At 39.4% G+C, this 27,371-nt stretch overlaps 1 protein-coding gene across 1 annotated transcript in view; it reads left to right on the top strand.

Moving 5' to 3' along the window:
- The first annotated feature begins 6,175 nt into the window (after positions 1-6,175).
- Positions 6,176-27,371, top strand: part of LOC125239081 (zinc finger protein ZFP2-like) — a 25,815-nt gene continuing 4,619 nt past the window's right edge. The window contains exons 1-12 of the mRNA XM_048146560.1: positions 6,176-6,464; positions 7,322-7,456; positions 8,699-9,361; positions 9,964-10,094; positions 12,254-12,328; positions 12,694-12,832; positions 13,254-13,363; positions 14,562-14,656; positions 17,611-17,777; positions 19,464-19,565; positions 21,241-21,336; positions 21,904-22,065. Coding sequence (XP_048002517.1) covers positions 6,294-6,464; positions 7,322-7,456; positions 8,699-9,361; positions 9,964-10,094; positions 12,254-12,328; positions 12,694-12,832; positions 13,254-13,363; positions 14,562-14,656; positions 17,611-17,777; positions 19,464-19,565; positions 21,241-21,336; positions 21,904-22,059 — 2,040 coding nt within the window. The 5' untranslated portion in view covers positions 6,176-6,293 and the 3' untranslated portion in view covers positions 22,060-22,065. The remainder of the gene's footprint in view (positions 6,465-7,321; positions 7,457-8,698; positions 9,362-9,963; positions 10,095-12,253; positions 12,329-12,693; positions 12,833-13,253; positions 13,364-14,561; positions 14,657-17,610; positions 17,778-19,463; positions 19,566-21,240; positions 21,337-21,903; positions 22,066-27,371) is intronic.

The raw sequence follows: 27,371 nt of genomic DNA, 5'->3' as shown, positions 1-27,371 counted from the left end.
GAAAACAGCGGTTACCTGTTCTACATGTGGCAAACTGGGACATCAACCAATATATTGCAGATATACTCGCAGTAATGGAAATGATAAAGATGAAAAGAATACCTTTCCAAAAGAAGAGAAACAGGTTGCCGCAATAAACCCTAATGTAACCGATCCGAAATACATTATTGATGTAGAGGTAAATGATACAAAACTCTTATGTTTCGTGGATATGGGTAGTGCGTTGACACTTATTAGAAAAACGGACGCTGAAAAATTGAATTTAAATCTCGACACCAAAGACGTGCCGGTAATGGTAGGTGTAGGTGGGCGTGTAAAACCATTGGGTAAGACCAACGTAAGTGTGACGGTTCAGGGAATAAAAGAGGAAATTGAGATCGTGATAGTAGAAGATCACGTTACAAGATATCCCGTCCTATTAGGGCATACATTTACAGAGTTACCAGGAATGGTAATTACAAAAACTGACGACGAGCTAATTTTTGAAAAACATGAACCAAGCAAATATTACTTGAAAGTTGAAGCAAACGTAAATATAGCTCCTCGCGAAATTATAGCCTTGCAGGTTAATACGGGAAATAAGTTCAAAGGTAGTTTGTATGTAGATGGATCATTAAGAGGTGATGAAAATAAGGAGTATTATTTATTTCCGGGCGAATACACTATTAAAAGTGGCCTAGGACGAGTAATATTATTTAATATGAGTGAACAAAACTTAATTTTTTTGAAAGGTACATTGTTAACTCGTGCCGTTCCAGTGACAAGAGTAAAAGAAGTTTTTGCGGTTACATTTGATGATACTAATTTAGATGATAATATACTATGCGGACCTAATGTAACAAATGAACAAAAGTTAGAATTGCAAAGTTTACTTAAAAAATATAACGACTGTTTTTCGTCTGGACTAAACGATTTAGGACTAACAACGGCTGGGGAAATGGTCATCGAATTAGAAAATCCTGAGCCGGTCGTGTATAGGCCTTATAGGATGTCTCTGGCAGAAAGAACCCTTGTTCGAGATATGGTTGGAGAAATGATGAATGCAGGCATTGTTAAAGAGTCCTCTTCACCATATTCAAGTCCAATTGTTCTCGTCAAAAAGAAAACCGGGGAAAAGAGGCTATGTGTGGATTACCGTGCACTTAACCGGAGAACAAAAAAGGATCATTATCCTCTTCCTCGCATAGAAGATCAATTAGATCAATTATCTGGTAGCAAGCTTTTTATTTCTCTCGATTTAGCGTCGGGATACTATCAAATTCCGATCTCTCCGACGTCACAAGACAAGTCAGCGTTCGTGACTCCAGATGGGTTATTCGAATACACACGAATGCCATTTGGCTTGGTAAATGCGCCATCGGTATTTCAAAGGACCATAAACAAAATTCTTTCGGAAGCTAAAATAAAATTCGCGCTCGTATACATGGACGACATTTTGATACCTGCACGAACGTTTCAAGAAAGTCTCACTCGCCTAGAAGAGGTTTTAGTTTTATTAAGACAAGGTGGACTGACTTTAAAGTTAGCGAAGTGCAACTTCTTTTTGAAAATATTGACTTTTTGGGCTTTGAAGTTAGCGGGGAAGGAATTAAACCCGGCAGTCGAAAAATTGAAGCTGTATCCCAGTTTTCTACCCCGAAAAATCAACACGAATTACGGCAATTTATTGGTTTGGCAAGCTTCTTTAGAAGGTTCGTACGTGATTTCGCTGTAATATGCAGACCATTGACGGATCTCTTAAAAAAGACATTGTATGGAAATGGACCAGCGACCAGGATGATGCATTTAACTTGTTAAAGGAAAAACTAATATCTAGACCTATCCTCAGTCTTTATGATCCGAAACGCGAGACTCAATTACATACAGATGCGTGCAAGCATGGTGTTGCTGGAATTTTACTTCAGAAAAGTGACGAAGGCCCCTTTAAGCCGGTCTCATACTTTAGTCGAAAAACTACACCAGATGAACAACGCTTGCACTCTTTTGAGTTGGAGACCCTCGCGGTAGTAGCTTCTTTAAGTAGGTTTCGAGTATACTTGCTCGGGATACCGTTTAAAATACTAACCGACTGCAATGCGCTGAGGAGTACTCTTACGAAAAGGGATCTTATCCCACGGATTGCGCGCTGGTGGATCCAAATTCAAGAGTATGATTGTGAAATTGAATATCGTCCCGGCACCAGCATGGCACATGCAGATGCATTAAGTAGGAACCCCGTAGACATAGCCAATACAGAAAGCCATATTTTGGACGTTCTAACAGTAGATGCAGAAGACTGGATAACAACAGTACAGTCTAGTGACGACGAAATTTCCCACATTAAAACTATCTTAAGTGACCCCGAATCCGGAAAGATAACCGACATTATTAAAAACTATAAAATAAAAAACGGAAAAGTTTACCGTCTGCTTAATGGTGATGACGAAGACAATATGCGATGGGTTGTGCCAAAAGGGGTCAGGTGGCAAGTGGTAAAAATGAACCATGATGATATCGGGCACTTCGGTTTTGAAAAACTCTGACGCGAATAAAACAATCTTTCTGGTTCCCTAAAATGAGACGCTTTATAAAAAAGTATGTTCGGTCATGCATCGAATGTGCTCATCATAAAGGAACCTCTGGTAAACAGCATGGAGAACTCCATCCTATCAAAAAAATCGAAATACCGTTTCATACTATCCATGCTGATCACCTGGGTCCTTTTGTTCGAAGCAAGAGGGGTAACATTTACCTTCTGGTTATAATTGATAGCTTTACTAAATTTATTAACATCAAGCCCGTTCGAAATACAAAATCATCAACATCGGTAAAAGTCTTACGCGAGCATATTAGTTATTTCGGCACACCCGTTAGGTTGATCACGGACCAGGGAACATCATTTACAAGCGCTGCTTTTAAGTCGTTCACTAAATCAGCGGGTATTAAGCACATTTTGAACGCCGTTGCTACACCACGGGCCAACGGCCAAGTCGAAAGGTTTAACAGAACGATTCTAGATGCTTTGTCCACGAAATGTCATGGCAAAGATGACAAGTGTTGGGACGAATTTGTACCAGACGTACAAATCGGTCTGAACACAACAGTACATAAAACTACGGGTAAAAGTCCCTCTGAACTTGTTTTTGGTGTCCGTATTAAAGCTAATAGCGAAAATGTACTTAGTGAAGTTATCGATGAATCGTTAGACGTAATATCCCCTGAAAAGCTAAGAGAAGTTAGACATGAGGTCGGAAAACGAATTGAAGAGCAACAAGCAAAATATAAAAGCAGTTTTGATGCGAAGCGTATCACGGGTACAAAATATAATATCGGGGACTTAGTGACCGTTAGAAGGAAAGTGCCAAACGACGGCAAATCAAAAAAATTAGTTGGCAAATTTCAGGGGCCCTATAGGATTATTAAATGCCTTCCCAACGATCGGTATGTGGTCGAAGATACACCTCTTACACGGAAAAAAGGCAGTCGTCGCTATGAAAACATAATTGCGTTAGATAAATTAAAACCCTGGCTGTGTTTTAATAACAAACATGGTAATAGTTCCGAATCCGGTAGCGATAATAATCAAAGTTCAAATGGATCTGAGTAATCATCACCATGGTTAACTATTTCAGATGTTAGTTTAAAATATAATTTAATTTAATATGTCCCATTGTTTTTAGTTAATGTTAAACTACTGTATTGTATATGACGAAGGTTTGTTAAAATTTTAGAATTGTCTAATTTTTCATTATTTTAATAATGAATGAATGTTATAACAAGATCGGCGATGGTATAAACTACCTGAGATATATTTTATGTTAACATTTATTCTTTCTAATATAGATAATAACGGATATAAAACATGTGAATGTATACAAAATCTAAATAATTGCTTTCTAGCCTAATTATATGTAAGCAAAGGGACTTGCTTAAGCAGGATGGCCGAGCTGTAAGGGATACTTCTTAGTTTGCATAGATTTTAGTTGTTGAGATATATCTTTCTAAGTTAAAATAGCTGGATTGCAGCTTTAGAGGTATCTCAAACGATCAAATCACGTGGTTGTCACGTGGTCGGCGCATGTTTTGAATATGGAATGACCCATCATTCGGCGGGTGACGTTTGAAAAACAGGGATTAAGTAAATATATCAAGTGCGTTATTAACTGAATTGTAAGCAGGTCAGTACATTTTATTTATTAAAACGTGCATAAGTCGCACCTATGTTCTTGTTTGGTTGGGTAAAAGCTTTGTATCCAATGTGCCGAATAAATTTATTGTTGTTCAAATCTACCTCTGTTTCATTAACTACTGCTTACTCCTTTAGTATTAATGTCTTTGCCTAGATATAATACAAAAATAATTTAAGAAGTTTATAAACTTAGTTATCATACAGGTATAAATACTACTATTATAGTAATCTCTTTACCACTGGTCACACGTGCGAAAGGGACACCAGCCCCAACCAAAGACCTTTACAGGGGACAGCTCAATCACATATTTTGCCATACGAAATTGAACCTTATTACTGAAACAGAAAGTCGATCGTGTCAGACTAGCGAAAACGGTCCACATGAGAGGGCATTGTTTGGGCTGGTGTCCCTCTCGCACGTGTTGCCAGTGTTAATGAGGTTCCCATAGTAGTAGTATTTTTATCTGTATATTACCTGACTTTATAACTTCTTATTTTATTTTAAGCTAGGAACATACTACGCGGACGTCCGTCGTAAATCGACCGCGGACGGGAATCTGGACAATGGAAATACACATAACCGTGCAAACTATCGGTCGACGGACGCGGACGTGGCCTTGAGTGCACGGACGTCCGATCGAAATCTGGCTCGCTGGATGTTTTGTTCCGTGCACACTGATCGGTCGCGTCCGCGGTCGATTTACGACGGACGTCCGCGTAGTGTGTTCCTAGCTTAAATGTTATATTCAAACTAGGGTTTCGATATATTTCAAAAAATTTGAAAATAATTATAAGTAATTATTTTGATGCCAGTAAATCAAAGATTTGTATAATTAAAAAATACTTTCAATTGGGTGTTAGTAGATTTAGTAGTAACTTTGAAAATTGACTGGTATCCCCAATTTATGACAGTGATGACGTCACTGAATAATGTTGACATTGTCAGCAAGTGCGAGAGGGACACCAGCCCAAACAATTACCTCTCATGTGGACACACTTTTTGACCTAACTAAACAATCTAGTTTAATAATTCTAAATCTATGGCTCACACGTTTTTTTGCCATACTAAATTGAACTTTATCACCGGCGCAGAAAGGCGTTCTTATCAGACTAGTAAAAGTGTGTCCACCATAGATTTAGAATTATTAAACTAGATTGTTTAGTTAGGTCAAAAAGTGTGTCTACATGAGAGGTAATTGTTTGGGCTGGTGTCCCTCTCGCACTTGCTGACAATGTCAACATTATTCAGTGACGTCATCACTGTCATAAATTGGGGATACCAGTCAATTTTCAAAGTTACTACTAAATCTACTAACACCCAATTGAAAGTATTTTTTAATTATACAAATCTTTGATTTACTGGCATCAAAATAATTACTTATAATTATTTTCAAATTTTTTGAAATATATCGAAACCCTAGTTTGAATATAACATTTAAGCTAGGAACACACTACGCGGACGTCCGTCGTAAATCGACCGCGGACGCGACCGATCAGTGTGCACGGAACAAAACATCCAGCGAGCCAGATTTCGATCGGACGTCCGTGCACTCAAGGCCACGTCCGCGTCCGTCGACCGATAGTTTGCACGGTTATGTGTATTTCCATTGTCCAGATTCCCGTCCGCGGTCGATTTACGACGGACGTCCGCGTAGTATGTTCCTAGCTTAAAATAAAATAAGAAGTTATAAAGTCAGGTAATATACAGATAAAAATACTACTACTATGGGAACCTCATTAACACTGGCAACACGTGCGAGAGGGACACCAGCCCAAACAATGCCCTCTCATGTGGACCGTTTTCGCTAGTCTGACACGATCGACTTTCTGTTTCAGTAATAAGGTTCAATTTCGTATGGCAAAATATGTGATTGAGCTGTCCCCTGTAAAGGTCTTTGATTTTATTTATCCGCCTATGTTTTCGACTTTCTTCAATAGTATTAGAATTATAATAGAATAGAGTATATAATTTCATGTACGTTTGTTGAATTGTACATTAACTTTAAAATATGTAGGCAGTTATTGTAGAGTTATAATATTTAAAAAGAACGTGCAAAATATGATGCTTGGTGCAAATATTTTTAGATAGCTTTCCTTCTGTCCGTGCTAATTTTCGTCAGATTACATGAAAAAACTAGAGATACCTTTGCCTTTATTGTCAGTAAACATGGAAACAGTGAAAGAGGAGCAGTCTGACTTATTGGCCTGTCGCATTTGCCTGGCTTGGGACGTGAGATTGTGTCCTATTCGCGAGTCGGGCTTGGATCAAATGTTTTCGGATGTTATGGGGACTTCGGTAAGCATACATATCCAAAATTAAGATAATTTACTTTTCACCACAACTGGCAAAGGCTTACTTTATTATTCGAAAACAGCAAAATTGCATTTTATCGACAAAAGTGCTAAGTAATTTCATACAATTATTAACTTGATGTCTTAAGCTGGCTGTTAGAAATTATACCTATAGGTGCTGATTGTGAATCCATACTTTTAATATTATAAATGGGAAAGTGTGTGTGTCTGTTGGTTTGTCTGTCTTTCACGGCCAAATGGAGTGACGAATTGACGTGATTTTTTAAGTGGAGATAGTTGAAGGGATGGAGAGTGACATAGGCTACTTTTTGTCTCTCTTTAACGTGTGTGAAGCCACGGGCAAAAGCTAGTATATAATAATTCCGTACCTTTTTTTGTAACTTTATATGTGCAAAAAACAGATATTTGTTTTACAAGGGGGCGAAGTAGTTGTTTAACCGCACGTGCCAATATTGATACCCGAGCAAGCGAAAGATTCCAATATGTGGAATCTGAATAAAGTGGAATCTTGAGCGTTGCGAGGGTATCACAGCACGAAGGTTAAACAAACTTTGCCACAGATAGAAACACAAAATTTTTCACCACATCAACACAAACAAAATACTGACTATAAAACATCAGAATAAATGAAATTCATCAATTTATTCAATATTTATGATTACAAAATCATCATTTATAGGTAAAATCTAGCAGCCAGATTAAGACATCGAGTTAAAATTTGTATGAAATTACTTTGCCCCCTTGTGGATAAAATGCAATTTTGCTATCTGTTTTCGAATAGCAAAGAAAGCCTTTACCAGTTGGTGTGGTGAAAATTATCTTATTGTATTGTTTTGTCAGCTGTCTGAATGGGACGGGCTTCCGCAGCACATCTGCTCGTGGTGTCGCGCGCAGCTGGCGCGGGCTCTGGGGCTGCGAGCGCGCGCGCAGCGAGCCTGTGAGCTGCTCAAACAGACACTCGTACACCAGGACAATGTAAGTTTCTGCTCAGAATAACGTTAAGAATAAGGTTAAGAATTTCACCACCCACTTTCTTCCCGTGGGCACAGTATAATAAAGAGTACTATCGTACAGTATGTCCGCTCCCGCTCCCCGCTGAAAGTGCCACCCACCCCCTCTCGGTTACCTCACAGTTACCCCCTGTCAAAAACGCGAACAGTCGACCTGTCATATTTCACTCATACAAGCATGGTACGTGTTCACCTACACGAGCTTAGAATGTGTGCTAGTAACGCGCCTCTTTCATATTTTTGATCGCCAGTATCCGAGTGGGTGTCGTAGAAGGCGACTGTGGGATATGGGTTAAATTGTGGCGTAGGCGAGAGGCTGGCAACCTGTCACTGCAATGTCACAATTTGGATTTCTATCAACCCTTTTTTGCCAAGAGTGGCACTGAAACTTAGTAGTTCATGTGCTCTGCCTACCTCTTTAGATTGCTTACCTGGTTATGAAATGGGATTTTATTTCCTCATACACATTCCATTATTGTACGCAGTTTTCTACGAAGATTTTTTTCTTCTTAGCATACCCGAATATGAAAACTGCAAAAAAATAATGGTTTTCTAGGAGGAAAAAAATCCCATTTCATAACCGGGTAAGCAAAGAAGAAAAAGTATTCTTCGTAGAAAACTGCAAAAAATAATGGTTTTCTACGAAAAAAAAAATCTTATTTCATAACCCAGTTAGCTAAGAAGAATTATTTTTCCTCATACAAAACCAGTTATCTAACTTGGTTATCTATGAGGAACAAGGGAAAATGTCATAAACACTTCTAGATTTCGCCTAGTTTCAGAGTTATGACCAATTGAAAAAAAAAATCTTATAACAACTCACTAAAAAAGGCTTTTTTAACGATGTTGATGCCATTATGGAGAATTAGTCTCACTATCCTAATTGATAGATGTCCAAAAGTACGAAATATTTCAAAAATGAGGTTTTTAGAAAAAAAAACGTCAAAATTCATTTGAAGTGCTAGTTTCATGAATAACATTTACTTTTTATGTGAAAATAAATTCGAAAGTAGTAAAAAAATATTTTGTTTTGGCAATGTTTCCTCATGTGAATTAAAAAAAATCTTTTCTTTAGCCTCAGAAATGCGTGGTTAAAATTTCTCGCAATGCTTACGAGCACCGTGTATGTATGTATGTATATTCTAAATATTCCTTCACGCTATAAAAATAGTGTTCTAGAAGAAAACTGGTGACTTTTTTCTTACAGATTACAAACGAATTTATCCACACAATTGACCGTACATCGCACAAGCTCACGCACACACTCACAACTCGAGTATTTAACGATGACGACATTTATTACTTCAATCACGACACACAGACGCATTTATTCAATACAGTTATAATAAATAATAATGAACAACTTCATGACGATGTTGAAGATGATAATATAAATGATGATCTCAAAAATGATATAATACAAAATTCCGGTTCAGATTCAGAACTTGTACATGGTATGGTTGAAATAAATGCAGAAGTAAATTTAGTTGAAAAAGAAACAGAGATTAAAAAAGTAAAGTCAAAGAGAAAAAGGGATGGCAAGAAGAAAAAAGAAATAATAGAAATAATAGATAAAGATATAAAAATTAATGGTAAAAGGCTTAGTAGACGAAAAATGAAAAAGCAAACCGACAAAGTAAGAAAAAGTAAAGGGAAAAAGCATACGTTTTGTACAGAAGAAGATTTTAAAGAATTCGAGAAAAAATACGATTTCCAAGTGCAGTGTTTGACGGAAGAAGAAATGGAGAAAGAGATGGAAAAGAGGAAAGAGTCTGACAAGTATCTGAAGGGAGAGTACAAGTGTGAGTTGTGTTTTAAAGGGTTCCTGACGTCGGTGACTTATGAGAACCATATGAAGACTCATGATCCGGTAAGTTTAAAATTAAAAAAGTATGTCAAAGCGGCTGCGTATAATGGAATGTCAAGTATGGAAATAGGCCGGCAACAGACAGTCTTAAGTTTCATAATCTTAAAAAATCATAATCTTAAGAAATCAGATCGAGTGCACGGATTTCCATACAATTTCGTAACTGTCCACACAGTCTTATTTTTTAAGATTATGATTTTTTTCAGATAGATCTGACAGATTGCGGGGTTTAGTGGGACGTTTTACTAAACACACTCACATTTCTTGATCTCAATGGCCTCTCGCAACATTCTGGGTATATATCGCTTCTCCTTAGCAAGAACCAGAGGCTTCCTGAGGCCTGTAAAATGTCAAACTCCTCTACAAAATGCGGGAGTGTACAGGCTAGACTGTGAGTGCGGCCTGTCATATGTGGGACAGACGAAACGAAGTATTTCCACACGGGTGAAGGAGTGTAGCGGATGTCAAGCACCGTCGGCAAAGGTCTGCAGTCTCTGAACATGTCATAGATAAAGTCAATCATGCTATAAAGTTTGACAAGCCTCTGGTTCTTGCTAAGGAGAAGCGATATATACACAGGACACTCACATTTATTTATTTAATAGGCGCGCGGCGACCACGCGTGTCGGCTGTGCCACGCGCGGTACCAGTTTCCAGTGAAGTTGCGACACCATGTACAGAATACCCACCGGCTCAAGTTTAGGTGCGCGCGGTGCAATGAGCTCGTTCGCGGCAAGTGAGTATTTTAACTAATAACTCGTGGCGCCCAATGTACTTTCTATAGTACATAATGGTTAATGGAATTTTAACTTTCATGTAAACAAATAAATAGTTATTTGTTATGCAAGGGGGCAAAGTTGTATTTTAACGCCGAGTGTGGAATTGAAAAACGAGCAAGTGAAAGGATTCTATAGTTGAACCACGAGCGAAGCGAGTGGTTCGAAAATAGAATCCTGAACTGGCGAGTTTTTTAACACACGAGAAGTAATAGTTATTTGTTATACAAGGGGGCAAAGTTGTATTTTAACGCCGAGTGTGGAGTTGAAAAACGAGCAAGTGAAAGGATTCTATAGTTGAACCACGAGCGAAGCGAGTGGTTCGAGAATAGAATCCTGAACTTGCGAGTTTTTTACCACACGAGAAGTAAAATACATTTGCACCCGAGTGTAACACAAAACTTTTCCCCTCACTATAGCGAGGAAACTACAACGCAAAAAATGCGTTTATCACTGCTTCCAGTAGTTCCACAGGTGGTAAATCATCTTTATTACTAGATTCACCTACTTTTATAAATTTTAAAGCAGTAAATTTGACTTTATTCAAGGTCAAATTACTTTACCCACTAGTGGATAAAATGCGTTTTTACCCGCTGGTATTAAAGGACAAAACACGTGTTTCCGAGCTAGTGAGGGGAAAAATACATTTGCACCCGAGTGTAACACAAAACTTTTCCCCTCTCTATAGCGAGGAAACTACAACGCAAAAAATGCGTTTATCACTGCTTCCAGTAGTTCCACAGGTGGTAAATCATCTTTATTACTAGATTTACCTACTTTCATCAATTTTAAAGCTGTTAATTTGACTTTATTCAAGGTCAAATTACTTTACCCACTAGTGGATAAAATTCGTTTTACCCGCTGGTATTAAAAGACAAAACACGTGTTTCCGAGCTAGTGAGGGGAAAATATAATTACTTTTGTTTCTAAAATTTTTTGATCAAATTGAATTCAATCTTAAGCACAATAAGAATCAAAATTCCCTAGTAAAAATTTTGTATGATGGGCGCTACGAGGATAGAGGAATAAGTAAGGGAAGACTTGTAACTCAATCTCAATACATCAGTAAATGCGGGTTATTTGTATAGGCATAGTTAAGTGACATCTAGCGACAATCTTTGCTTCTTTTCTTATGCGCACTGCCAAGGAGTGGAATTCCTTGCCGGCGGCTATATTTCCGAGCTCATATACCCCGGCAACCTTCAAATCAAGAGTGAACAGGCATCTTCTGGGCGAGCTTACTCCATCGTAGGCCACGTCTTTGCCTTTGGCTAGTCTGTGGCCAAGAGTAAGCCCATTTATAATTAAAAGAAAAAATCACGCGTCATACTTATAGCGTGAATTGCTTGTTTGACCGTCTATAAAACTAATAAGATTTGGAGGTGTAAAGTCTGTCCAAGTGTCGTTAAAAAATGTACGCCGACAAACTGTACACTGTACAGTCAGCCAAGAAAGTGGTTTACTACATTTCGAACCACTTTTTTGGCTGACTGTATCTACGTATAAACTTATGAACTTTACAAAATGAAGATTCCCTTATGTTATCTCTGACGTAGTCGCCAGACTATACCCACAGTATAATAAAGTGTACTATCGTACAGTATGGCCACTTCCGCTCCCCGCAGGAAGTGCCGCCCACCCCCTCTCGGTTACCTCACAGTTACCGCCTGTCAAAAACGCGAACAGTCGACTTGTCATATTTCACTCATACAAGCATAGTACGCGTTCGCCTACACGAGCTTAGACTGTGTGCTAGGAACGCGCTTATTTCATAATATTTGATCGCCAGCAAAGACATATAACTCCGTATAGACAGATAAAGTCTAAGAAAAAAACGTACCTCAGTACCATACAGAAAAAGGTACGGTGACCTAGATGGCATAACACCTTCGGGGTACGCTCAGCTAGATGGCGCTAATATTAATATTTGACATTTTAACACATATCAAGCTATGAATATGGGCCAAATTGTCAAAACTGAGGTTCAAAAGTTTTAAGCCTGTGTCAAGAGATGGCAGTCTACTGTAATTACACATTTTACTTCGACAGTACTCTATAATACTGGATCCTCTTTGATCGCCAGTGACCGAGATGATATGATAACTGTGTTTGCACGCAGGGCGTGCGCAGTTTTGCACGCAGCGTACCACGCGGGGACTACGTTCAAGTGCGCCCATTGCGACAAGCAGTTCCTGTAAGTATTCTTCCCAATAGGGAATATGCATGGTTTTTTTTGATAAGGTTCTACTAGTTAGTACAATACTAAAAATAATTATAACGCATCCGAAATATAAACTCAGAAACTAGAAAAAAAAATTAAAACCACTATCATTTACGGGCAATTTAACCGCGGCCATTTTGACCTAGTTATTCCTAGTTGACTACGGAACCCTAAAGAAGGTATTATTAACGTATATTGTACGTTTTGTGACAGTAAGAAGAGCGCAATAAATATTGACGTTTTCCCCTTCTTAGTTAAACATTTCATTTATTTTGTTAGTGATAAAAATAAAACCATACACCTGCAATCAAAGCGGTTTCCTCGACGTTCTGTGGCAGTAAGAAGACCTCGCGCACTTCGCACATGCGCATGGCGCATCCGGCGGAGAACGCGGCCGGCGGCACTTGCGAGGCGTGTGGCGAGACCTTTACCAGCCGCACGGGGCTCAGGGCGCACAAGACTCGCAGCCACAAGAAGGTATGTTTGTTTAGACCCTGGTAGAAACGAGCAAAAGATAAGCACTCCAGTGTTGATAAAGGAGAGAGAACGACAACTGTATGATCGACGAGCTAACAACCATAATTAGAGTATATTGAATAAAAAGTCATTAATTATCAAAAAAATTTATCCTACGCAAGTGATGGCACCCTGTGCACTGTGACTACACATTTTACTTTGACAGTAATCCATACTATAATTATTATAAATGGGAAAGTGTGTGTGTCTGTTTGTTTGTCCGACTTTCACGGCAAAACGGAGCGACGAATTGATGTGATTTATTAAGTGGAGATAGTTGAAGGGATGGAGAGTGACATAGGCTACTTTTTGTCGCTTTCTAACGCGAGCATCGCCGCGGGCAAAAGCTAGTTCTCTATATACTCGATCCTCTTTGTTTCAGGTTAATTTGCCTGAACTGAAATGTCGGAAGTGCAGGACGCAATTCGACAACATGGAAGCCCTGAAGAAGCATAGAAGCACATACGCGAACAAGTGTCACTCCAGTCTTAGGTAAATATATTAAGGGTGCTTTTAAAACTATACCATAGAGGAATAAGGCTCTGGTTCCACCGCGAGCTAGTAAGCTATGAGCTATCGGCTATAAAAACGAACAAAAGATAATCACTCCCGTGCAAATAAAAGAGACACGGCGATTTTAATGTTCGTCAGTCCGTCCGACTTTTGAACCATATGTTTAAAAAATATGAAAACTTTCTAGGAAAATTGTTTTGAACTTGATAGGTTCAGTAGTTTTTGAGAAAAATACGAAAAAACTACGGAACCCTACACTGAGCGTGGCCCGACACGCTCTTAGCCGATTTTTTTAAGTGGATAGTTGAAGGAATGGAGAGTGACATAGGCTACTTTATGTCTCTTTCTAACGCAAGCGAAGCCGCGGGCAAAAGCTAGTACATCAGTAAATGCGGGTTATTTGTAGTGACATCTAGCGACAATCACGTGTCAAATAGCGTAAATTATCAGTACTCACTACTCGATACTAGGTGTCAACAGTAACAACTAAATATATAAAAGCATAAACTGACTGACTGACTGACATATCAACGCTCAGCCGAAACCGCTGGTCCTAGAGATTCCAAATTTATCACGTAGGTTCCTTATAAGGTGTAGAGGAGCACTAAGAAAGGATTTTTCAAAATTCACCTCCTAAGGGGGTGAATGGGGGTCCAAAGTTTGTATGGGAAAACAAGATTAGTTTAGTAGGTACGCGGGCGAAGCCGCGAGAAAGAGCTAGTATGTACATATCGTTGTCTGAGTACCCACAACACACAAGTGTGGTGGGTACTCAGACACCTGGTTTTCGAGATTTTCACACTTTTTAAAATTTTAGGTAGACTAGTATTAAAATTTTAAAAATTGTGAAAATCTCGAAAACCGGGCGACTTTTACTAAACCTTAAGCTGAGTTTAGACGAGCAAGTTATTGCTGCAAGTTTTGAGACAGAAGTATATGCAAGAAAGAGATGCAGATATTTGCCACTCACTCTTACCTATAGTTACGTCTCAAAACTTGCAGCAATAACTTGCTGGTCTAAACTCAGCTTTAAAGTCGATTTTCTGGACCAGTATAAGGTGCCCTCTTGGTGGATAAAAGGTTGTCCATTAATTACCGGGCACCCTGTATGTGTAGGAGTAAGAAGACCTATAATATTTATTTATTTATTAATATGACATTACATTATGGTTTTTAGCGCGTGCTCGCAATGCGGCGAGACCTGCGCAAGCGCCGACGATCTGATACTGCACGCGCACACGCGGCACGGTGTCCATCTTTACACCTGCGACACTGTAAGTATACACGGTGTGACATGACTGACATAATACACGGTGTAACCACATCTCGGACACACTGGCGAAAAAATCATGCATTTAAGGGCTAAGTGTTATGGTGATTTTGTCAACGTCAAGGTTTAAGAAGGAACGCGTTTTGTGTGACAAGTGGCCTACATTTTTGCCGCCATTTTGTACCAAGATTTTGATGACTGACTATAGTTGCATTTTTTTTTTTTTTTTTTGGGGACACCTTACACAGATCAACTTAGCCCCAAACTAAGCGTGGCTTGTACTATGGGTGCTAAGCGACTATATACATACTTATTAAATAGATAAATACATACTTATATACATAGAAAACATCCATGACTCAGGAACAAATATCTGTGCTCATCACACAGATAAATACCCTTACCGGGATTCGAACCCAGGACCGCGGCTTAGCAGGCAGGGTCACTACCGACTGAGCCAGACCGGTCGTATTTGATTAGACTTTAGTCACATCTCGGTCACTGGCGATCAAATATATGAAAGAGGTGCGTTCCTAGCACACAGTCTAAGCTCGTGTAGGTGAACGCGTACGCGTACCAGGGATGTAACGGATGTGTTTTTAACGGAACCGAAAGCGGAAGCAGAAGTTTTGAATTTAGTTTAACGGAAGCAGAAGCGGAACCGGAACCAGAAGCGGAACTTATGGATGTTAAAAACGAAAAGAAAAAATACCACATAGGTATAACATAAACCAAAACTAATTAAATTACCTAGACCTTTTAGGTGTTTACTGTTTACGAACTAATAATTTAAGAACTGGCTTGGCCTTTCGCCTTGGCGTTTAGTATCGCAGCACGTGGCAAGCGAAGAGATGAGCGAATGACAGGTATAGACCTGTTGGTCTTTGATGTACGCCGCTCATGTCCCACCGTCGCGCTAGGTTCCGACCACAGAACTTAATTTAGATAGAAGAAACAAATTCATATATTTGTATAGGGGCCGAGCGTGTCAAATTTTGTACTGAAGTTGATTCTTGCCTGTAATTTTAAATATGTCTCAGGCTCTTAATTGTTCATAATTTTTGTGTTGTTGCAATTGAATATCACGTAACGAGGCATTTTTTATGTTTTGGTTGACTTCAACTTACAAAAATTGACGCCCGAAAGCTGCAAGCTGCGAGTAAAGACGGACAACTCAGTGGATTTCACTGAGTTCATTTGACACGCTAAGTATATACGTTTGCTTGATCTATGGTATATATGACATCTGTGGTTCCGACATCCGTTATAACTTCCGTTTGAAAAATAACAGAACCGGAACAGAAGCGGATGTGCAAAACAAAACGGAAGTTCCGCAGAAACGGAAGCAGAAGCAGAGCTCCGTTACATCCCTGACGCGTACTATGCTTGTATGAGTGAAATATGACAGGTCGACTGTTCGCGTTTGTGACAGGCGGTAACTGTGAGGTAACCGAGAGGGGGTAGGCGGCACTTTCAGCGGGGAGCGGGAGTGGCCATTCTGGACTAGATGGCGTCCAGCTATACACCTGCGACACTGTAAGTATACACGGTGTGACATGAGGACTGTCATACACGGTGTCTTATAGCGCGTGCTGTCAGTGCGATAGCTGCGCGAGCGCCGATCTGATACTAAGTGTACTAAGAAGACAGTGTAAACACCTGCGATATTGTAAGTATACACGATGTGACACGAGGAACTGACATAATACACGGTGTAATACACACACAGTATAATAAACGAGTACTATCGTACAGTATGGCCACTCCCGCTCCCCGCTGAAAGTGCCGCCCACGCGCTCTCGGTTACCTCACAGTTACCGCCGGTCACAAACGCTACCAGTCGACCTGTCATATCTCACGCATGCATGGTACGCGTTCGCCTATATGAGCTTAGACTGTAAACTGTTTTAATATTACATTTTTGGCAGACGCAACACTGTTGGCACCTAGTGTCGAGTGGTACTGATAATTTACGCTATTTGACGCGTGATTGACGCTAGATGTCACTACAAATAACTTGCATTTACGGATGTATGGAGTTACCACTCTTCTCTTACTTATTCCTCTGTGGCTAAGACATATGTAACTCCGTATAGACAGATAAAGTCTAAGAAAAAAACGTACCTCAAAACCATAATGAAAAAGGTACGGTGGCCAAGATGGCGTTACACCTTTGGGGAACGCTCGGCTAGATGGCGCTAATAAAAGTATTTGTCATTTTAACACATATCAAGCTAAGAATATGGGCCAAATTGTCAAAACTGAGGTTCAAAAGTTTCAAGCCTGTGTCGAGAGATGGCAGTCTATGCACTGTGATTACACATTTTACTGGGACAGTAACTCTCTAATACTCGATCTTAGGGTTGCAAAAAAACGGTTTTTTTTCTGGCTTGAAAAAAAAACATGAAAAAAAACCGTGAAAAAAAAACAGTTTTTTTTCTGGAGTATGTTTTTTTTCTAAAGTAAGAAATCTCAAAATATGCAAAGTAGTTAAAACTTTTATACGGTTTTTTAGACTTAATGTTAACTATTAAACGAATTTAATCAAATAACTTTAATTTCTGGTCTTATAAAAGCAACATTTACGAAATCTGTAGTTGGTAGTTATCACTATTTACTGTTGGCAACACCACCGCCTCTCCACGATACACGCAGCATCGGGGATTCCCCAATAAACGTTTGTATACCGAATGGTAATTTAATTAAAATGTAAGTTATTGTTATTGAAATACGTTACAACTCACGAAAAACCGTTATTGTCGTATTATTTGGTCATCTGAAAAAAAACCATATTTAGAAAAAAAACCATGGTGCTCGGTTTTTTTTCATGTTTTTTTTCACAATTCTGAAAAAAAACATTTGGTTTTTTTTCTATTTACAACCCTACTCGATCCTCTTTGGCCGTGGTAAAATGGGATAACGCAAGGACGATGATGATTATTTTGTATTGTATTACAGTGTACGAAGTCGTTCACATCGAAAACGTCGCTAACCACGCATATTGATCGCGTGCATCGCTTGCTGCGGCCTCCCAAGGCGGACTACAGCGACGGAGGCCGAAGGTCGCAGCCTGACTGGCTACACTGGGCCTCTGTTTGTGAACACTGCGGGAAGCGACTCTCTGTGAGTAGACTGGTATAGTGTTGAATGAAGCTGTTCACACCAACAGCGTATAAAGCTGACTATAAGCAAGACTGTGTATACCATTAGTGAATTTTATGAAATATTAATGTGAAAATAATGAAATGCAATTATTAATTTTTAAATTCTAGACTAGTCACACTTGTTAGTAGTATAGATATTTTGTACACCATGTATATTTTAAATGTACCTATTACCTTGTGTGATGAATAAATGATTATCTATCTATCTATAGTGGCTCCCTTCTTGCCCGATTTTGGTAGGCAACAATGAGCACCATACCATAACCAACCTAAGTAACGCGACCAAATTATTCGCGTAGCACATTTCTCAAAACTGAAAGTTGCAAGTTACAAAGTCTCTTTCCAACTTGTTATATTAGACATTGACAACCACTTGTAAATTGTAACTTGTAGCGTCGAGAAATGAATGAGTACATGGAATTGAATTTGTGATAGCATGCCTTTGATTACACTGACTTCGGATTTTATTTCATTTGTTAATTTTATTGTGCTTTGTGTATTTCTCTTTGTAAATGACGATCCTTATTGGGAGAAACTATTCATTTTGACGACCGGTCTGGCGCAGTCGGTAGTGAGCCTGCCTTGCTACGCCGCGGTCCCGGGTTCGAATCCCGGTAAGGGCATTTATTAGTGTGATGAGCACAGATATTTGTTCCTGAGTCATGGATGTTTTCTATGTATATAAGTATTTATATATTATATATATCGTTTTCTGAGTACCCACAACACAAGCCTTCTTGAGCTTACCGTGGGCCTCAGTCAATCTGTGTAAGAATGTCCTATAATATTTATTTATTTATTTTTATTTATTTTATTATTTTCAATTCATAATGTAATTTTTGACGATCATGATGAGAAGATAAACATAACTTTGGCGTGTAACAAATTTATAGTGCAATTTTTATCATGAAATAAAAAAATCTAAATCTAAATGTGCCCCAGATTATGTAGGTTAGTTTTGGGTACGTTGTCAGCAATGCTCAAACGTGTATTTAATAACATTATTGTTATATTGATTTAAACTAACACGATCTTCACTCATATTATTAAATTAAAACGGGTCTTAATCGCGTAAAACTTACGTTTTATATTTAACCCGACGTTTCGGACATGACATTACGTCCGTGGTCACGGGTAGACTGGCTGGGAGTTGTATCAACATCTTCTAGCTGTACGAGTTTTTCGAACTACCCGCACTTGATTGTCATCAGTCACTTTTACGCTAGGGTTGCCACTCTGCCTACATACAACACTCACGACATCCGATGGTATGGGACGGGAAGTTTTCTCACGTTTACACTTGCTAATCACTGGATTCCACGAAGATGAAATCCCTTGCCCTTCATTTTGATTGAAATTACGATGTTTCCTGATTTCAATCGCTTCACGTACTTTCCTGCTATAGTAAAGACGTTCAGTTGAAAGGATTTTGGGATTATGCAGTTCAATCCAGTGGTTCGGTCCTGACTCTAGCAAATGCGAAACGTCGGGTTAAATATAAAACGTAAGTTTTACGCGATTAAGTCCCGTTTTAATTTAATAACATTATTGTTCTCTGAGTACCCACAACACAAGCCTCCTTGAGATTACCGTGGGACTCAGTCAATCTGTGTAAGATCCTATAATATGTATTTATTTCTTGCAGTGCTTGGCGACGCTGAAGATACACATGAACAAACACACAGGCGAGCGGCCATACAAGTGTGCACTCTGCCCCAAAGCCTACATGACGCCCTACGGACTTAACGTAAGCACAGTATAATAAAGAGTACTATCGTACAGTATGGCCACTCCCGCTCCCCGCTGATAGCGCCGCCCACCCCCTCTCGGTTACCTCACAGTTACCGCCTGTCATAAACGCGAACAGTCGACCTGCCATATTTCACTCATACAAGTATAGTACGCGTTCACCTACACGAGGAACGCGCATCTTTCATATATTTGATCGCCAGTGTCCGAGGTGTGACGTAAGTATACTATTTTTACAAGCTTTTATTCAACTTGCCTTGTTTATATGTTAGAGTGCGTCAAAACGTAGAAGCTAAATTTGACCCACTTCCCGGTTTCCGATTGAGCTGAAATTTGGCGCGCATATGTAAATCACGTGACAATGCAATATTATGGTATCATGGAGCTGATCTGATGATGGAGCAGAAAGGTGGTCATAGGAACTCTGTTATGAAACGTCGTATCCCCGTCGAGTAAGGGGTTTTTCGTTTATAAAAATCTCGGAGAGCAGTTGATAGCTGTTGAAAGAAAGGTACAGTCGGAGATAAAAGCTTGTGCCAAAAATTAAATGTTTGCAAAAAAAAACTTATTTATTGTAAGTTAAAAAAACTTAAATATATGTGACGGATCAGGCCCCATAGCCAAGTGTCATTTCTGCGACGCGAAACGCACAACAATAGCCTATGACATATTTAAAAATATTTTAAGCGGGTTACTCACGTATTAAGTCGATATAGCGTTCGACATGTTTCGGTCCAATTTCGAGGACCTTTCTCAAGAGTAGCGACCCCGCCTTCTAGCGTATGCGTCGCGCTCTCGACATGTAAAGGCGGGGTCGCTACTCTTGAAAGGTCCTCGAAATTGGACCGAAACATGTCGAACGCTATATCGACTTAATACGTGAGTAATCCGCTTAAAATATTTTTTTTAAATATGTATGAGTCTCACAGGAGTTTTATAGTTAAAATAGCCTATGACCTTAGTTCCCATCGCAGCACAAAAGTGTTGCATTGAAATAGTCTTTACACCTGGCGGGGGCCATCTCCGGATGTATCATATTGTGCGCTCGGGGATGGTATCCGCCACGTGTATCCCTTGCCTTCAGATTAAAGTGTCTAAAAGGGCCTCTGTGCTGTTGGCTTCGGCTCCACACATGCCTCCCAAAAGTCCTCTAGATATCGGGTCGAGATATGGTAAGACATACAAATAATATAAATATTAAATTAGAATTTGCAGTGCCCTAACAGGGTTCATGTGTGAACCTATCATATTGTAACACCTGTTTTGTACCACATGATTATTATGCAATAAATTATGAATTAGAATAGAATATAATTTATTTCAGTATAAAAACACAGTTATACAATGCATACACAATGAGATGAAAAAAAAAAGAAGACTTATAACCAACATGTACACTGTAGGTAATTACACGCAAAATAGGCACAATGGATGTCGACTTGCGGAAAATGCCCAATAAAACTAACTAACTAACTACACTGAAAAAGGTGAACACTCAGCATAATGCCCGGTCCTACTGGAGTAGTACCCGACGCTGGTCTTCTGTGAACACCTCTAGGGAGCGTAGTTGCACGCAGCTATTTATAGTTACTACATATAGGGTTATATACCTATATTATACATATATGTACTTCACAAAATTTTTGACGCTAACAATTAATTATTGTGTCCAGAACCACCAGGCGTTCCACACTGGTGTGAGAAAATGGCAGTGCCCCGAATGTCCCGCCACCTTCATGCACCAGTCTTCAGTCTACCAGCACAGGAAGGTAATTAAACTAATAAAATAACAATGTTTCGTTTTAAACACAGAACTATATTATGTATTTGGGCCATTTTTTAGGGTTCCGTTGTCAACTAGGAACGTCATTGACGCGTGATTGTCGCTAGATGTCACTTAACTATGCCTATACAAATTACCCGCATTTACTGATATATGAAGTTACAACTCTTCCCTTAGGTACTTATAAAATAAATAAATAAATATTATAGGACATTCTTACACAGATTGACTGAGGCCCACGGTAAGCTCAAGAAGGCTTGTGTTGTGGGTACTCAGACAACGATATATATAATATATAAATACTTATATACATAGAAAACATCCATGACTCAGGACCAAATATCTGTGCTCATCACACAAATAAATGCCCTTACCGGGATTCGAACCCGGGACCGCGGCGCAGCAGGCAGGGTCACTACCGACTGCGCCAGACCGGTCGTCAAACCCCTCTAAAAAAGGTCTTATTTCTCTGTCTGTATCATAATACAGACAGAGAATACGGTTTATTTTATTTCGTTTGAAACCGGATATTATTTAAATTCTTTTTTGACAGATACACACAGGCGAACGCTCCCACCAGTGCACGATCTGCGAGAAATACTTCACGCAATCCGGTTCGCTGTACACGCACGTCAAATACGTGCACATGAAGGAGACGCCTCCGCCGCGCAAACGGAACAAGAAGCCTGTACAACAGGGCACACTATAATCAAGGGTGATTTATATAGGACTGGCTCTTGCGCACGGCTTCGGTCGCGTTAGAAAAGAGACTATAACTCAGCTTTCAGACAAAAAAAAACTAAATCAAAATCGGTTCATCCGTTCGTGAGCTATGATGCCACAGACAGACACACACACAGACAGACAGACAGACAGACAGACAGACATACACACAGACATACACACAGACAGACACGTCAAACTTATAACACCCCTTCGTTTTTGCGTCGGGGGTTAAAAAGTAGCCTATGTCACTCTCCATCCCTTCAACTATCTCCAACTAAAAAAATCACGTCAATTCGTCGCTCCGTTTTGCCGTGAAAGACGGACAAACAAACAGACACACACACTTTCCCATTTATAATATTAGTATGTTGTCTTTTTGAATTTTTTGTCTTTCTCTGTAAAAATGTCCCAAGATTTCCATACATTTCTTCGAACCTTCCATTCCGTTACCTCCATGCAAAATGTATGAAAAATGGTAACGGAATGGGAAAAAAACCTTGGGACACTTTTTATTTCCTATTAGGATTGAAAGAGCTCGCGATACTGAGTGGAAAACACATAAAAAATTCCAAATAAAAAAAAAAACCGGCCAAGTGCGAGTCGGACTCGCGCACCGAGGGTTCCGTACAAACCTGCAAGGTTTACAAAGTTCGTTCATTACGACAATCGAGTCATAACTATGGTATTTTTATTGCAAAAAAATGGGTAGTAAGGTTAAAATTATTAAAAAAAAATATATTATGTGATGTAACTAAAAATTTATGGTTTTCGTAATTTTTCCTTTATCTATGCTATAAGACGTTGCTTCGTACCAAATTTCAAGATTCTGAGTTCACGGGAAGCACCCTGTAGGTTTTGATTCCCTTGCAAGTGTCGAAAATTTGCGGCATAAACGGCTGTATCTTTTGATTGCGTTGGCTTAGAAGTTTGATTTTTTCACAGCTTCAAGGGACAGTAGACCTGAGTAATTGATATAAATTTCAGCTTCATACCTCCACGCGTTCCTGAGAAAAAGGGTCTTGACAGACGGACGGACGGACGGACAGACGGACAACAAAGTGATCCTATAAGGGTTCCGTTTTTTCCTTTTGAGGTACGGAACCCTAAAAAGGTGAGGTGGACAACTTTGAAAAAAAACGGCCACTTAAAATGGGAAAGTGTGTGTGTCTGTTTGTTTGTCCGTCTTTCATGGCAAAACGGAGCGACTGATTGATAGATCGGAGTGATTTTTTAAGTGGAGATAGTTGAAGGGTTGGAGAGTGACATCGGCTACTTTTTGTCTTTTTCTACCGAAGAATTTCCACAGAAAAGAACACCCCCTTGCATACAAATTTGTTTGCAATGGGGTCTACTTTTCTCTGCATACACGCACGTCAAATACGTGCACATGAAGGAGACGCCTCCGCCGCGCAAACGGAATAAGTAACCTGTGCAACAGGGCACATTACACAAGAAGGTCGGGAAAATGAGGATTTCCGACCAAGTGGCTGAAGTGGCTATATGTATACGGATGATGCCCTAGCTATAGCCAGATGATACGATGCCGAGAGTCCGTTTCCATGCCGAGGCATGTGCATGCTTTTCTCAAACATGCAATGAAATAAAAAAACCGGCCAAGAGCGTGTCGGGTCACGCTCAGTGTAGGGTTCCGTAGTTTTCCGTATTTTTCTCAAAAACTACTGAACCTATCAAGTTCAAAACAATTTTCCTAGAAAGTCTTTATAAAGTTCTACTTTTGTGATTTTTTTCATATTTTTTAAACATATGGTTCAAAAGTTAGAGGGGGGGGGACGCACTTTTTTTTCCTTTAGGAGCGATTATTTCCGAAAATATTAATATTATCAAAAAACGATCTTAGTAAACCCTTATTCATTTTTAAATACCTATCCAAAAATATATCACACGTTAGGGTTGGAATGAAAAAAAAAATCAGCCCCCACTTTACATGTAGGGGGGCTACCCTAATAAAACATTTTTTTCCATTTTTTATTTTTGCACTTTGTTGGCGTGATTGATATACATATTGGTACCAAATTTCAGCTTTCTAGTGCTTACAGTTACTGAGATTATCCGCGGACGGACGGACGGACGGACGGACGGACGGACGGACGGACGGACAGACAGACATGGCGAAACTATAAGGGTTCCTAGTTGACTACGGAACCCTAAAAAAGTGCTCCAAACGTTTGCTTCCGACATTTTAGTCTAGACAACGTAATAACTAACTTTTAAAAACAAAACCTGTTTTTTGTCAAAAGTAATAATGACAATGTTGTCAAAAATAAAATGACTTTGCAAGTCCTAGGCCTGAAAAGTAGTATGAAATCCCTTGACAGGCCTCTCGAGATGCGCCCGAAAAGCGATACTTTTAGAGTCATAAATAAGGAAAGTAAAGACAATATTTCATTGCATGTTTGAGAAATAGTACATTACGATACAAGTGCGTAAAAAAGGAAGTTCGAAACGAGTGGCGATAAATTACACGACCGAGGGGAGTGTCTTAAATCGACACGAGTTACGAATTTCCTTTTCGCACGTGTATCGTACGACGTTTTTCAGTACAGATGAGCCTCCGAAGTTTCGACCTGGCATATAATGAACCACTTCTCGCACTAGTGCGTAAAAAAACTCCATCTGTACTGAAAATGTAATTTTACCCTCACTAGCTCGGAAACACGTGTTTTGTCCTTTAATACCAGCGGATAAAAACGCATTTTATCCACTAGTGGATAAAGTAATTTGACCTTGAATGGAGGCAAATTTTCTGCTTTAAGATTGATAAAAGTGGGTTAATCTAGTGATGAAGATGTTTTACCACCTGTGGAACTACTGGAAGCAGTGATAAACGCGTTTTTTGCGTTGTACTTTCCTCGCTTTAGTGAGGGGAAAAGTTTTGTGTTACACACGAGTGCAAATGTATTTTACTTCTCGTGTGTTGAAAAACTCGCAAGCTCAGGATTCTATTCTCGAACCACTCGCTTCGCTCGTGGTTCAACTATAGAATCCTTTCGCTTGCTCGTTTTTCAATTCCACACTCGGCGTTAAAATACAACTTTGCACTCTTGTATAACAAATAACTATTCTTGTAGTAGTAGTATGTAGAAATCAGTTCTAGTCATATTATTAATTAAGTGAAAAATATTTATTAAAAGCGTTAAGAATGCCTAGTACTTACTTACTGTACTATTTATAATGAAGAATAATGTTAAATATTCATTTTATTGCAATAAATAAACATCTGTAATGGAAAACCACTAATGATTAAATAAAATACCGACTTATTTGACGTAATTCTTTATGTACGAGAACCTTTTTTTTAATAAAATTAGGTATGAGACTCTAGTATGGTTTATTTTACTTTTGCGGGCGTAGCACACTAGTTCCACAGTATAATAAAGAGTACTATCGTACAGTATGGCCACTCCCGTTCCCCGCTGAAAGTACCGCCCACCTCCTCTCGGTTACCTCACAGTTACCGCCTGTCAAAAACGCGAACAGTCGATCTGTCATATTTCACTCGTACAAGCATGGTACGCGTTCACCTACACGAGCTTAGACTGTGTGCTAGGACTAGGAACGCGCCTCTTTCATATATTTGATCGCCAGTGTGCGAGGTGTGCTAGTTCGATAAACTTTATCGCACTTACATATAGTACGAAAAGGACGGCCTGACGTTTTATTGTTTATCACGCGACCGTGCTTGAATGTCTGTTTTCAGCGGTAGTTTTTTGGCACCTCGTTGTGTACTGCTCTCTAAAGGAATAAACAGTATATTTCGCAGTTGGGTTACCCTCATCTGGCAGAATAATTTTAGTCAGAAACACACTTTGTATAACATCGCTTTTGTAAAAACTAGTGCCTACGCTAATCTTGGTATTAGTTGTCAAAGCGGACCCCAGGCTCCTATGAGCCGTGGCAAATGCCGGGATAATGCTAGGAGGATGCCACTTTGTATAACATGTTTCGCAGAAATACAGGAAACTTAGTTGGCATTATTACTACCACGCATAAGACACATTTGGCAGAATATTGTTTTACAGAACATAACTTTGGTCGACTTTGATTTAGCATAATTGTATGTACCATAATCAGGCGCGGATCCAGCTTCGTGCCCAGGGGGGGGTCACGTGGTAAAGGCCCAGGCCCCAGGGGGGCCCGTGGTCTATTTGTATGGCCAACCTAGGCTCCAGGCCCCCCATGCCCCCCCCCCCCCCCCCCCCCGATCCGCGCATGTCCATAATAATCGTATAGCATACTATTACATGAGCAGAATTATTACACGCTATCAAAAGGGAAATACTGCCCCAGAGTAGCGTTAGGTACGACGACGAGCGAAGCGAGGAGGAGTGTTAGGTATCTAGGTGTTTCTGCCAAACGTGACTTCTGCCAAGATATAAGAATACGAATCAAATATATGCGAAAAAAGTTTCTGCAAGACAATAGTGAACCTTCGTAGTTATGTGTTTATATTCCTATTCTGTAACAAGCAGTGGCTTCGTCGGTCGCGGCGTGGCCAAGGCGCCTCATCGTGTACTGTCCTCACATGAAGTTTCATTGTAAAGTTTCCAGAGGCTTTAACATATCGTCACTACTTTTAAAACAACTTGTATCTTTGTCTGGCAATGAAAAGAAAATTGTAGTAAGTATGTATGGAATGCATATAGACTTACTGCGTTTTAACTTTGAGAAGCAGCGTGAGATACGAGATTTTTTAAAAGTAGTGACGATATATCGCAGTTGTATGTTATGTCTAAATTTCCGTTTTGTTAATATTAGCTGTGAATGTACATTCTGTGTAAGTAATTTGTTGACTAGCATACAAGTGCAGTATGTGTATAGTTGTTTTAAATTAAATAGCTTTGTTTTCGAATAAAGTGACTTCGTCCTAGTTAGCTTAGGATATTGAAAGAGGGTTTTTATTAATTTATTTTGGGATGTCTGTAAATATTTTAGGTTGGTCTTTGCTGCGCATCCCCACACTTCAATAAGGTATTGTAAATGAGACTTTGCTAACGAATTGTATATAAGTAGTCGAGCCTTATGAGGTATACACCTAGCACAATGTCTTAATGCTCCAGTCAGCGAGGATAGTTTGGATCTAATTTTATCTAAGTATATGACTTTTCCAGTTTAATTTCTCATCCAGTATCAAGCCTAAATATTTTTCATTAGTGGAGCGACGTATGACATCATTTTCTATCATTATAGTGGGTAGTTGTGGCAGTTTTTTGTTTTTTGCAGCAAAGATCATGTATGATGTTTTATTTGTATTTATTGTCAACAAATTACTTTGAC

This window comes from Leguminivora glycinivorella, chromosome 25, assembly GCF_023078275.1.
Source record: "Leguminivora glycinivorella isolate SPB_JAAS2020 chromosome 25, LegGlyc_1.1, whole genome shotgun sequence".
Taxonomy (NCBI): domain Eukaryota; kingdom Metazoa; phylum Arthropoda; class Insecta; order Lepidoptera; family Tortricidae; genus Leguminivora; species Leguminivora glycinivorella.
Note: the sequence above shows the minus strand (reverse complement) of the source record. Positions and strands in the feature narration are given on the sequence as shown.